Genomic DNA, 13,011 nt, shown 5'->3' with positions numbered 1-13,011 from the left:
ACTTGACTGCTCTCTTGGTTGGTTCATGTTCTATTAGAACGTGAACCAACAATTGATATTGGCTCTTTATTTGAGATCCGGATAGTTTCGGTTTAAAAAAAAATATAAGTAATTTACATATTTTTAGAATCGTTTTTGTTTCTAATCTTTGGTTCTTCTATCAAATTTATTCAGGTTAAAGATCAACAAATTCACTAGTACTGGACTTGAGGTTATCTTTGATGACTGTCCAAAACCAAAGTTTCAGCCAATTTGGAAGGTGCAGTTGTTATCTAACAGTCGTTTGAGTGAGTTGATGTGAGTGTTTTTGTAAAAATGCACAAAATCGAGTATGTTATTGTAACCTTTAAATAGATTCAAACAATAGCAGACATATAAAGGCTTGTTGTGTTAAAATTTGATGCATCTAAGTCAATCCAACTAGGAGTAATTGAGCCATACACAAAAAGTGTTTAATGAACAATTATTTTGCAGAGGAAATATCCAACTACAATTTGGAAGGGTTACAGGATGGGAACATTGCTGGGAGATATGCTTTTGTAGATTTACAAGGAGATTATATTTAAAATTATAGTAAAAATTCAGAGAAATTGTATTGTACCTTTATCTGATTAGAAACTTTTCATACACAACCATGTATACACGAGTTTCATCATTAGTATAAAAGATTCAAAACCTCTACGTCGTCTCACGACTATCAATAGTCAGTAAGATTGTTCATACCCAATACCTGGGGATGTGAAAATTCTATAAATCCTCGTGAGTGAAAATCAAAAAGAAGAGTTTATGTTGGCAACCTTGATGGACTACATATCTGCTGACAAAGATCATAATAAAAACTAAAGTGCTCCATCTTCGATGATACATTTAAATATTTAAAATAATGATAAATAATTATTAAGAACACTAATATCTTGCAATATTATCAGTATATACTTTAGTCTAAATGTATGCTCTAGACAATTTTCACATCCTTACCTATTACAAGCCTACTGAACTAGCTGTTAGTGGTCCTAATCTAGATCTCTAGAGTTTTGTTATTATTAAACATCAGGAAGAGAAACAGAGCTAAATAACATGAATTACCCGTCGCACCTACAAAAGGTGGCTGGAGGGGCTGTAGCCCTACTCAAATTAAGGAATTTTCGCTTTTTATTAGAAAATTTAATATTTTAATTTTTGTTGAGAAAAGCTGTCGATTTTTGAAAAAAATTCCAAAAAAATTTAAAACTTTAGAACTTAATTTTTGAAATTTTTTTCGAAGAAATTAAATATTTCGAATTTAATTTTCGATATATTTTTAGAAAAATTTAATATTATAATTTTTTTCCCCAACAATTAAATTTTTCTGTGAATAGCTTTTTTGATTTTTGATGATTTTTGAAATAAAATTTCATAAATGAAATTTAATTTTTAAAACTTTTTTCCAAAAAAATGAATATTTAAAATTTAATTTTCGATATTTTCCACAAAAATCTAATATTAGAATTTTTTTCCCAACAATTAAATTTTTCTGGTAATAGCTGTTGTTTTTGAATTTTTTTGAAATAAATTTCATATATATATTTTATATATGAATTCAATTTGTGAATTTTTTTTCCCAAAAGAATTAATTTCACAATATTTTTGCCAAAAAGTTTAAATTTTTAAATTTGTTTCCAAAAAAATATTAATTTTTAAATTTCTTTGCAAAAAAGTTAAATTTTTGGATTTAAAAAAAATCAAAAAAACAATCTCCCCCCCCCTAAAAAAACAACGTAATCCTGCGGATGCCCTAACAACCTGGTCAGGGAAAATTTGTGCACAAGGTATATTTTCAAAAGAAAAGGAAGTAGTAATGACCTTTTTTTTCTAAAAAAACAAAAAACAAGGTCATTTATAAGAAAGGTTTACTCTCATAAAAATAATGTAAATATTATTTCTCCTAAAAAAAGGTCATTTTAAAAAAGAATGTCCTCTTAAAAGTATAAATGGGCCCTACATTTGAAAAAAAAATGTTTATTCCAAAGTATTTTCCTACAAAAACATTTTAACCCGTACATATATCTTGCCCAAAACGGAACAGGTGACATACTGTTCTACATCCATTCTACAATGGTACTTGTCTACCAGGCCATTGGTTTAAAATTGTGTATTAGCTTTGTCCTTTTTTATCAGTTATGAACCTCTCATCAACTAAGTTATATTTTTTAATACATACTGCCAAGTCTGGTCCATAGAGAGACATGAAACTCTACAAAGAGGCCAACAAGTACTTTGGAAGTGCGGCCATTTGAGGGGAAGGACATTGTACAAAGTTATAAGTCTGGATTAAATATATTGAAATATAATTTCAATCCCAGCAGAGAAGCGAAAAAGGACTCTTATAATTATGAGAGGGGATTTTTGTCTGAGAGAAAGAAGAGAAAGTAGAATAGTTAGAGTTGCATAAAATATGACGTAAACGCTTTTGATTTTTTTTATTAGTTTGTAATCTGAAGATTTGTTTTATATTTTCTAAAACTTTTATGATTATTCCTAAGCTCTTGAAGAGAGAACATCTGAATATTAAGTAATCGCTAGTGCTTGTGATCATGCAATACAGGGATCAACACTGATGATTTGTTAGGGAGTTATTAACGTAAGTATTTGTTGGACTCAGAGTGGAATTGAGAATCATTATTGAAATAAGTCCAGGGGCGTCTGCATGATTATATTGGAGGGGGAGGGGCCATGGTTTTTGGAATAAATAAAAAATCCTGAAATTACAATTTCTTTAGAAATAAAATTTGAATTTCCCTGAAAAAAAATGATAAATTTAATTTTTTGGAAACAAATTTCAAAAATTTAGAGCTATTCACAAAAAATTTAATTTTTTGGATAAAAAATTCAAAAATACATAGCTATTCCCAAAAAAAAGAATTTATTGGGGAAAAAATTTTAAAATTAAATTTTGAATTTTTGAAAAATTCATAGCTGTTCATAAAAAATTACATTTTTTGGAGATAAATTTCATAAATCTAGAGCTGGTCGTTCTTTTTGGGTTTCTTTTATTTTTACATACCGGCTGGTCATTTTTTATACAACTCTAACAAAAATACTATATTATATATAAGGCCCTCAGATAAATTATATTTGTCAGTAAGGGGTTCTGTTTTGGACTGTTTTTTTTAATTTATTGAATCCATTTTTTGTACTGATTTCTATGTGCTTTGGGTCCGTTGATTGACACAAATGTATTCATCTAAGAGAAAGGACATAGGGCAAGATGTACAGATACGTTTGTCCCATCGATAAATTATATTTGACTCTAAAAGGACTCTGTTGTAGCCGTTTATTTTTATATTTTTTTGGTTGCCAGTATATTTGAAATCAATTTCTGAGTGCTTTGGACCGGGTCAAAAACACAAATGTATATAATTTAATAGAAGAAACATAGTACAGAATGTCTTGTTTATGTTGGGCTCTAAGATAAATTATATTAATAAGAAAAGGACTTCTGTTGTCGCCTGTTTTTTTTTGTGGTTGCTTACATATTTGGAATCAATTTCTGTACGTTTTAAGCTTAGGGTAAGGCACAAAGTTATTTTGTCTTAGGTAAAAGACAAACTACAATATGTACTGCTAGGGTTGAACCCTACAATAAATTATATTTGTCAGTAAGGGCTCTCTGTTGGTGGGGCTGTGTATATTTTGTCGATTCCATTTTTTCTACCAATTTCTGTGTGTTTTGGGCCTTATGGAAGACAACAGTATATTTTGCTTAAAAGGAGGGACAGAGGTCAATATGTTTTGTATCCTTTGATATAAATCAATAAAGGGTACCCGTGGTGGGCTTATATGCATCAGGTTGAATCTATTTTTATATACATTTCCGTGCGTTAGGCTGGTTTGAAGATTTATTTTGTTAAAGGGAAGGGACAATATGGTCTGCAAGTATATTATTAGTGTCAGTATAGGGCCCCTATATTAGTAGTTGAGTCTATCTTTTGTATATATACGTTGTGTATTTTGCTTCCCTTCAGCGAAACGTGTTTGAACAACCATGAAGCCGCCCGTGAAGAAGGGAAGTTGTGATGGAATGAAGGAAGGAGCAGCTGTTCGCTAGAGTAGACTACCTAGATTGAAACTAGAAACAGAAAGTACAATGATAATAAGTCTTCTTTGGTTACTCCTCGTCCCCTGGATGGAGTGAGGATGGCTTCAGGGGCGTAAAAGAAGTCAGTCATCATGAATATATGTATGATATCTACAAAGACAAAGATCCTTTGTCTTGGTAGGGAACGAAAACAAAGAAAAATGGAGTAGAGGAAGCCTCCTTCTTGTCCTCCCATGAGTCACTCTCGGTACAACAACCCCCCAACCCCCCTTTTACTGGACATATCCGAGATATATAATTGATATGAGACAAGTACCATGTTGACCAACGTGAGGGAAAAGAATAAATGTGTGTTATTTATTTATTACATGAAGCCTTCATTAAAAAAGAAAGAAAAAAATTTATCTAAGGCTTGCCGAATTATTATTGTACATTTATTTTATCTTATATATTATTTGAAATGTGTGTTGCCCGCTCAGTCTTCTTCTTTTTTCCCTTTCTCCCCCCTCTCCTACTTCGACTACATAACTATTAATAATTTAAAAAGAGAGCCCTTTTTTGCAAAACAAAAATATATATATTTCGTGAAAGGGAAAAATGAGGGTTTCTCCAGGACTCTCTTTTTTGTCACGAATGCAAAATGAGATTGGCTCATGGAGGAGAGAGAGGGGAAGAAGCATTAATTCCAGCAGGACTCCTTAAGCTTCAACGAAATACATATACATTCTTTATTTCGTACAACTATAACCTAGTACATACACGCATACAATAATAATATTGTATAGTTAGTTATTAGTTCACAGAAGGATAACAACGCACAAAGGTTTTATATATATATATATATGTCTATCTTTATATTTATAGAAGAGAGAGAAGCGTTATTCAAGTTAGGAAGCGACCTTTTATGGAATAAAACGCGCACGCCTTCTTCTTCTTTATAACAGCAAAATAATAAGGGAAGCAGGGAGAGAGAATGTGGGGTAATGAGTGAGTGAGTTTGTGAGGAGTAGAAGAAGCACTCTCTTGGAATACCCGGGAATGTCAAACGACGATAGTCGATAACTCACTCACTCACCCGACTACTTTTTTAGGATGAGAAGAACGTCCTCTATTGAGGATGATGGTTATTCGAATCACCCCTTTCTTTATTTTCTTCCTTCCTTTTCTTTTTTCCCTTCTTCTTCTTCTCCCTTCCTTTTTTCAATTTGAAGAAAAAAAAAATATATAAAAGCGCGATAATTTGAATGGAAATGCAAAATAAACAAATGTACATAAAAAGGAAGAAAGATAGTAAAACAGGTTTAAATCTCATTTAATTTAAAATCTTACGCGCCAAAGTATAGGATTTGTATATCCCTCATTTATTAAATAAGATCATATTTAATAGACATGATACTACTGGATACGGAGTCATCCGTGATGGATCTATGCTCTTATATATAAATAATATATATAAAGGAAGAATGATAGTAAAACAGGTCTCTTTTAATTTAAAATCTTACCGCCAAAGTGTAGAATTTGTGTCTCCCTCATATGTATGAAATAAGATCATATTTAATGGACATGATCCTACTGGAAATGGAGTCATCCGTGATGGATCATATGCTTTTTTTATAAATATAAATACAATACCCTAAGCAATAGTTGCTGTAATATTAAGTGCTAAATATTGCTATGAATGTGTACTAATATATGTATATTGAGACCGGAGAGATAAGGCTCCAGCTACCTGTAGGTCTTTTTAAAAAGACGGTGATTTTTGTCCGTCAGAATAATATATAAATACATAATTCTCGTACAACTAATAGCAATAATAATAAAAAAAAGAACATCCTTTTTTTTCCCGCGAGTAAGCAAGATGAAGTATATAATATGTAACTATGTAAGGAAAAGCCGTCATAATGGATGAAAAAGGAGTATGGGGGGGGAGTTTACCCCCTATGTGAATAAAAATAAAATAAAAGAAGGGAAAAATCATGCATTTTGAATGGGTCATCATCACCATAATAATCATGCAGTCGTAAGGAGAGGAAAAGAAGAATAAATAAATAAAATATATATTTCCCTTTTAGCAGATAAAAAATAGAATAAAATCTATATTATTTTTTTTTCTATAAAAGTACAGAAATGAACGAAGTAGTAGTAGTACATAGTATAAAAAATGTATGTAAAAGAAGTGAAGCAGCAGCGTGGCCGGTCGTGGAATTTTCCCCGGCAAGCCCCCGCTCCCGCGGAATAAAGAAAGAAAGAAAGACAGTAATAGAATAAAAATTTTTTGACAAGGTATTGCCAACTCTGCGCTCGAGAAGGGAACGTCACGTTTATTTTTCCTTAGCTTTTTTAACGAGTTTTTATAACATTTAATAATAATACAATATAATATAAGACGAATTCGAATCTATTCGACTATATATAAGAACGCCGAGGGCTTTTAATATCTATAGAAGAAGTCTTTAAAGTGACAACAACATACACGAACAAACACTCAACTTTCCACCGGAACAACGAAAACAATTAACTCATCTCCAGATTCAACTTTACTCCTCGTCGACCTGTGAAGGAAACTTATTGAACTATTAATTCAAGGCCGAGGATATACGATTCCGATCCTTTTGGAATGTTGAGAGAAGCATGACTGAAGATACACAGGTGAGAAGTGCTTGATAGTTGATTCAATACTCAATACTCTTATAAATCTCCAATCCCCGACTCCCGAGTTTGTGGTTCTATGTTTATTTGTAATTAGACTTAGTTTATATACATTTAATTCACAAGTTCATTTGTCAAAACAAAAAAAATATATGTACATAATTAATTCATCAACTCAACTCTTTTAAGATGGAGATGTCATTGCAATTGTGACGCAATGTCTGCTGATGCACTCCCCCTTTTTGCACCCCCTCTTTTTTCTTCGATTGCATCACTTTCTTTCCCATTATTTTTTGCGTATTCCTCCCCCTCCTTTTTCCCGTATTAATATTTATATTATTTTTATATATATATTTCTTCCACTCTTCTTTTCCCGAATTTACTTACACAATAAAAATATATCTCTACCACAAAAGAGAAATAAAATAATTATTGGGGTAGTTATTATTTTGTAATGGTGACGTCAATAGACACGACATTTAAAAAATATTCCTCTGTATTTTCGCAAATTAATTTACAAAATAATATAATACTATATATAAATCCCCATCATCATCTAAAGGGGTAGCAATGACGTCAATGAACGTTCACTATTATCTTGTATGTTCAAATACGTTACAAAACATGTTGCTAATATACATACATTCATTTATGTAGGCAATAATGTATGCGAGTCCAAATATCATCCCTTTACATAATTTCCCGCGAATTTTTTGAATGATTATTATTACAATCATTTTCTTCTTCTTTCTTCCTTTTTTTTACAATTAATAATAAAAATGATAGGCGAATATTTATTATTTTATAAGAAGAATTGTCTTCAATGTTGTGAGCTCAATGGAAGGGAAGGCCGGCCTGCGCCTCGCACGCTCCCTTCATTTCTTTCCCCCTCCCTCCTTCCTAAGTTATACAAAGTACTAATATTTTACATGGATAATAACAACTAAATACGCGCGCGCGATCTTTCCCTAAGGTCGAAAAAGAAGAAGAAGAAGGGAATAATAAGGTAGCAGGAGTACTACAATAACAACTACTAATAGTACAGTGTTGGTGGTGTAGACCTTCTTCTTTATGTCAGGAAGGTTGAAATTCCCTGCCGCTCTTGGTGCATCGTCACTACTAATACTCCCTTCTATGGAAGGGAAAAATATAGGAGCAGGGATTTTCAACCTTCTCGACACTTTCCTCCTTCTTTGATAGACATACAAACATGCTCTATACACACACACACATTGTGTATGTATTTTTTATCAAGCTTTAAAATATATTATATGTATTTGTAGAAGAAGAAGAAGAAGAGATGATGTCGGCTCAATGCACACACACATTGAAATATTTCTTTTTTTCTTCTTATTTATTTTCATAATGAAGTTTGTTTGCCGGATTCTTTTTTCTAATTTTTTATTTGGGCATGTTTTAACATAATTTCTTGTTAGTCATCATAACTTTAGAGACAACAACAACTACTGCTCTAGTAGGAGCAGGCAATTGCGCTCGAATTATGACCCAATCAAATATTTTTCCGTCAATCACGTGGTAATTTATGCATAGACGTAGTAACTTACTTACTAATAGTAAGAGGGAGGGAAAATTCAAAATAGAAAAAAAGGGATGATGGAATCAAAATCCCCCTCTCTGTTGCAATCTTCTATGAAATCAAACTATGAATGAAACTATTTTACCATCGGTAAAAGGAGGTTTTGAAATACATGTATGTATATATATTGAAATATTCTCTATCCTCTTTTATATATATATATATATTTTGAAGACCTTGTACAAAGTGTTGTAGATATTTTTGTGAGGCATCTGGCGAGCGCGCCCGGCCCTTGATGAAAAATAGAAATAGGTTTTTTTATCTTCTTTCTTTTCACAGTTGAATAGAACTGTTGGTTAGAACTCCTAGAACGTACTTTTGTAGTAGGTTAAAGAGGGGAAAGAGGACTAAGGTGCGTTCGTTGAATTTAGAGCAAGAACATACTACAAATTAGAGTCCATCCCATGAAATAGATTTTGTTCGTTATGTATAGAAGTAAAAATGTATGTTTGGAGATAATATTTATATTTAATTATGCAATGATTACTAATTAATCTTGTTTTTTTTTCTCTTACCTATAGTGCGAAACCATGGGTCTTCAAGCCACAATGTTAACTAATCCGCTGGAGCGATACATTCCTCCTAGCCCAAGCCTCAAACGAAAAACAACCGAAGAGATTCTTCCTACTGGAGGAGTGGGCCTAGTAGTAGACCCTCCTAAGAAATTATGCCTCGAAGTCCTCAAAGATGCCTCCTCCCGTGTGGTGGAAGAAGCCCTTCAAACCATCCTTGATGAAGACAACAAAGAAAACCAAAGTCGGACAAAAGTCCATCTTTCCCCAATGATGGCGAGTAATGGGGGATCAGCCGCTTCAGATGTGCCCAAAGTCATTGTACAACACTCGCCTCTTCCCTCTATTTATGAACTGGAACAAATGGCAGCTCTCCCGGCAACGGCGGCGCATCATCCTAATCCCCTCGGCCCAACTCTCCTTCATAATTCCACGACCTCTTCATCTTGTTCTTCATCCTCCTCGTCTTCGTCTAATTCCGAAGAGGAAGAAGAAGAAACTATTCCTACTCCACCTCTATCGGATGACTCTGGAAGTGATGAATCCGAAGAAGACGACTTTACGTCCGCCACGGCTGCATCCCCAGCAGCCACACGGACTTATCCCCAAACATTAGAGCAGCGATACTGGGGAGCTGGAGGAGGCTCCGCGCTTAAAAGATCTCCTCCTGCCTCAGTCCCACTTCAAAGCCACCCCTCTCCACCCCCATCCCCCTTTGGATTCTTGGAACAAAATGATCAAAGGATAGAGTGCGCAGAAAACGGAAAGTCATACCTACAGCTCGGCACCGTGAATCACCATCATCATCATCACCACCACCATCACGGATCCTCCTCTCCGCACCATAACCACATCCCGGTCACACCTGTGATACAGCCCAAGTCACCCTACTATCATCAACATCACCATCACCAAAACCAAAACAACCATCACTCAAGTCCTGCACGCCGAGCCCAATTGAGACATCATCATCACCACATGCTCCCTCGCCCACTCTGCGATCATTCCAACTGTCTACAACGGAGATCCTCTCTCTGCTACAGAAATCATCGCAACAGGATGCTCAATGTCTCTCTTCACAAACTTCATCTCGCTCGACAAAACCATGAGGGCTCTCTACGAAGATCTGTCCTTATATGCAATATGCTCAGACACATAGAAGAAGAAGCAGAGAAGGAACAGATCGAGCAGGCTCATTTCAATAACAATCACCTGCCTCCAAGCAGTAGTGGGATCAGCAATGGTAGTGAAGAACTCTACTCTTGGAGTACTAGCGGTAGCAATGATGCCCCTTCATACAATGGTAACGGAGTTGGAGTTCCACCATCACCTTTACCACCTCAGGCAACTCAATTGCAAGTCCTTCAGCCCCAACCACAGCAGCCACAACAACAAACCCCCTTCCCTGGTCAGACCTCTCCACCCTACGACACCTACGAAATGACACTTAAAGACTTTAATTCCGCGTTCCGTTCCACACCCTACGGAAGCCCGGCTCATCATCTTGGTAGTATCGATGGAGATTCCATGTTGGAGGAAAGTGGTGTTGGAGAAACTGCTGCTATCAATTGGAGCTCAGTCCTTAATCTATCCAGTGGCTCAGCCCTGGATCCCCTGAACAATAACTCTTCCTTTGGAGCAACACAAGGCTCCATGGATGGAAGTAGTAATAATGGGAATGGGGGTCATTCGTGGGGCACAACTAATGGTAATCCAAACTCCAACCCCACGTCCCCTATCCCCACCAATAATAGCACACAGCCCAACCACAATAATAATAACATTGTCATTAGTAATAGTAAATGTAACATCACAGCAGATGAGGGATTCGAGGAACTTGGATGGAAACTCAGTGCGGAAGATGTACTCAAGGCATTTCCCAATGATGAACATATATTTGTGGGCCCTTGATGAGTCTTCTTTCATCCTCCTTCCTTCCTAAGCCCTTGTTGTTTTGTGTCATTATGTATACAAAACAATAATATGAAAAGACAAGGAACGAGAAGAACTACAAAGCGTTAAATCATCGTGCAATTTTCTTTGAATTTGTCAGACTCAAGCAAATATTATTTGTACCAAACTCTTACTCTGTTACTACTCTCTGCAGTTTTTATTTCGTTTTTTTTTCATCATCATCAGAAGTTGTCAGTCTCCATAATTTAATATGATTACGCTACACTTCTATATATACTATTTTTTTTTCTTCATTTTTGAAAGAAAACTAAATTATTCAGCTGTGATATTTTTCTAAAAAAAACAACTTATGATTTTCTCTCATTATTATTTTAAATTATTATTAATCGTAGACGTTGATATATTATATTTATGTTGACATGTACCTGGGATCAGACGAAATAATGTTTCTTGATATTCAAAAAAGTATATACATAATAATTATAGTATAATATAATATATTTTATTTTTTTTTGAAAAAGAAAATAATACTAAGAATTTGACAAAAGATATTTTCATTAATCTGGCTATAATTTTTTTTAAATGTTTTTTTGAGGGGGTGAGGGGCTTACACTTCACACTAAAATCCTAAATATACTACTACAGAGGGGCGAAGGCTACCAATATTTCCTAGTGGCAAAATCATTACTATCAAAAAATTAATAGTCTTACTTGCAGCTAAATCAATAACTATTCAAAATACTCTTTTAAAACGTCAAACTATCAATATACATGCTCAAAATAGTGTTTATTTTGGTTTTATATTTAAATACATATATTTAAACCATGGCCCACGGTCTCCCTCTTTTGCCACCCTTCCCTCTCGACTAAAAGGCTCAAAAGTTATATATTGTTTTTTGTATTAAAGGAAACTATAGACTTCATAGTGGGGAAAAAATTGCCCATTATAATTTCTTACTTATTTTGTTATGTTTTCTTCATATTAATTAATTAATTAATTATTAGACGGTGTAAATACTTTATAATAATAAGTCATAATTATCTATTATTTTATAAGAGAAAGAAATACTGTTTTTAATTTATCGTTGTGTATAGACAAATTTAAAAAAATCTACAAAAATCACTGAAAAAAAAATAAAATCGATCAAGCATTTACAAAAAACTATCTCTCCTTATTGGGGGTGGGGTTGACGGATCTGTCATGGAATGACCGAACGAATAAGCTATTCACTACTTTTTCTTCTACAACACAGAATGACAGACGTCATTCCTCTATTCTTCAATTGATCTTGACGTCATTCCTTTTTCATCATAAATATAATTTGTATTTATTTGATTATATAACGGGGGGATATCGCTTACATAAAAATGTACTATGTATACATTGTCAGCTGTCGATTATCCTCCTTCTTTCTTCTCGTTAGTTACTGCTTTGAGCATTGAATTAGTGTTAGATCGGTCTAAAAAGACTGCAATCCGATCTTAATAGGATTTGTGTGTGGTAGGACCGGACCGTATTGGTTTTTTATGGAAACGACAACAGCTAAAATTACGTTGTTTCACCTACATACGTCAATTGAGTCACTGAAGTTTCATCATAGTTCATAACCTCTTTCAAAGAGACAAGCTACCTGAAGTTAAAAGTAGAAGGTGACTGGTTAGAACGTATTATTAGCCTTTCGAGCCATCATTAATTGGCTTAAAGGACTTAAAAACCGATTAGGAACGTTGAATGCTAAAAATGATCGGACCGATAAAAAAAAAGACCGAAAAGAGAAAAAAAGAAGACTAATTAGGATATCAGTGCTTGTACGATTCCAACCCTGCATTGAACTTACATTTAGAGATCAACGGCTCGCTTTTTTAAATGAAAAAGGTGTAATGTATTTTCCTTTCATCTATTTTCATTAATTTTGATAAGTTTACTCTTGCTCTGAGTAATAAAAGTAGAAAACAATCTGATTATATTTGCATTCTTTCGAATAGCCTAATCCACATCCTGGAACACAACACGAAGTAGGCATTTATCTCACTTTGCTTCTACTCTAGCACTTAATCACTATTTAAAAATACCACCATTTTTAAGTAGAATTGTATGATGACGTCATTCTATCATGCACTTTCCTAATTATGAAATACCTCTTAGTGGTTCTAGTGACGTAGTTACTAAATATTTGGGAAATTCTTTGCCCTCCAGTTGTACATCATCTAAATAAGTAATAAAGCAGTCCTCCTCCTCTTTTATTAGTCATAGACTCTTG

The 13,011-nt window shown here is 33.9% G+C and overlaps 1 protein-coding gene and 1 long non-coding RNA gene across 5 annotated transcripts; one reads left to right on the top strand and one right to left on the bottom strand.

Annotated features, from left to right (window-relative positions):
* Positions 1-6,358: 6,358 nt before the first annotated feature.
* LOC121122484 (uncharacterized) lies at positions 6,359-11,299 on the top strand. Of its 3 annotated transcripts, none has more exons than XM_040717492.2 (2): positions 6,359-6,727; positions 8,846-11,299. In XM_040717492.2, the coding sequence occupies exons 1-2, from the start codon at positions 6,710-6,712 to the stop codon at positions 10,745-10,747; spliced, it is 1,920 nt and encodes a 639-aa protein (XP_040573426.1). In that variant the 5' UTR covers positions 6,359-6,709; the 3' UTR covers positions 10,748-11,299. The 3 variants fall into 3 exon arrangements, with proteins under 3 accessions (XP_040573426.1, XP_040573428.1, XP_040573427.1); XM_040717494.2 differs by lacking the exon at positions 6,359-6,727 and adding an exon at positions 6,747-7,963; XM_040717493.2 differs by lacking the exon at positions 6,359-6,727 and adding an exon at positions 8,005-8,767.
* A 52-nt stretch (positions 11,300-11,351) lies between these two features.
* Positions 11,352-13,011, bottom strand: LOC139906097 (uncharacterized). Of its 2 annotated transcripts, XR_011781356.1 has the most exons (3): positions 12,589-13,005; positions 12,113-12,485; positions 11,352-12,051 (listed from the first exon to the last, which is right to left on the bottom strand). It is a non-coding gene; the product is annotated as an uncharacterized lncRNA (long non-coding RNA). The 2 variants fall into 2 exon arrangements; XR_011781355.1 differs by having other exon boundaries at positions 12,113-13,011.

The sequence above is a fragment of the Lepeophtheirus salmonis genome, chromosome 8 (assembly GCF_016086655.4).
Source record: "Lepeophtheirus salmonis chromosome 8, UVic_Lsal_1.4, whole genome shotgun sequence".
NCBI lineage: Eukaryota > Metazoa > Arthropoda > Copepoda > Siphonostomatoida > Caligidae > Lepeophtheirus > Lepeophtheirus salmonis.
This window is presented reverse-complemented; position numbering and strand designations above follow the sequence as displayed.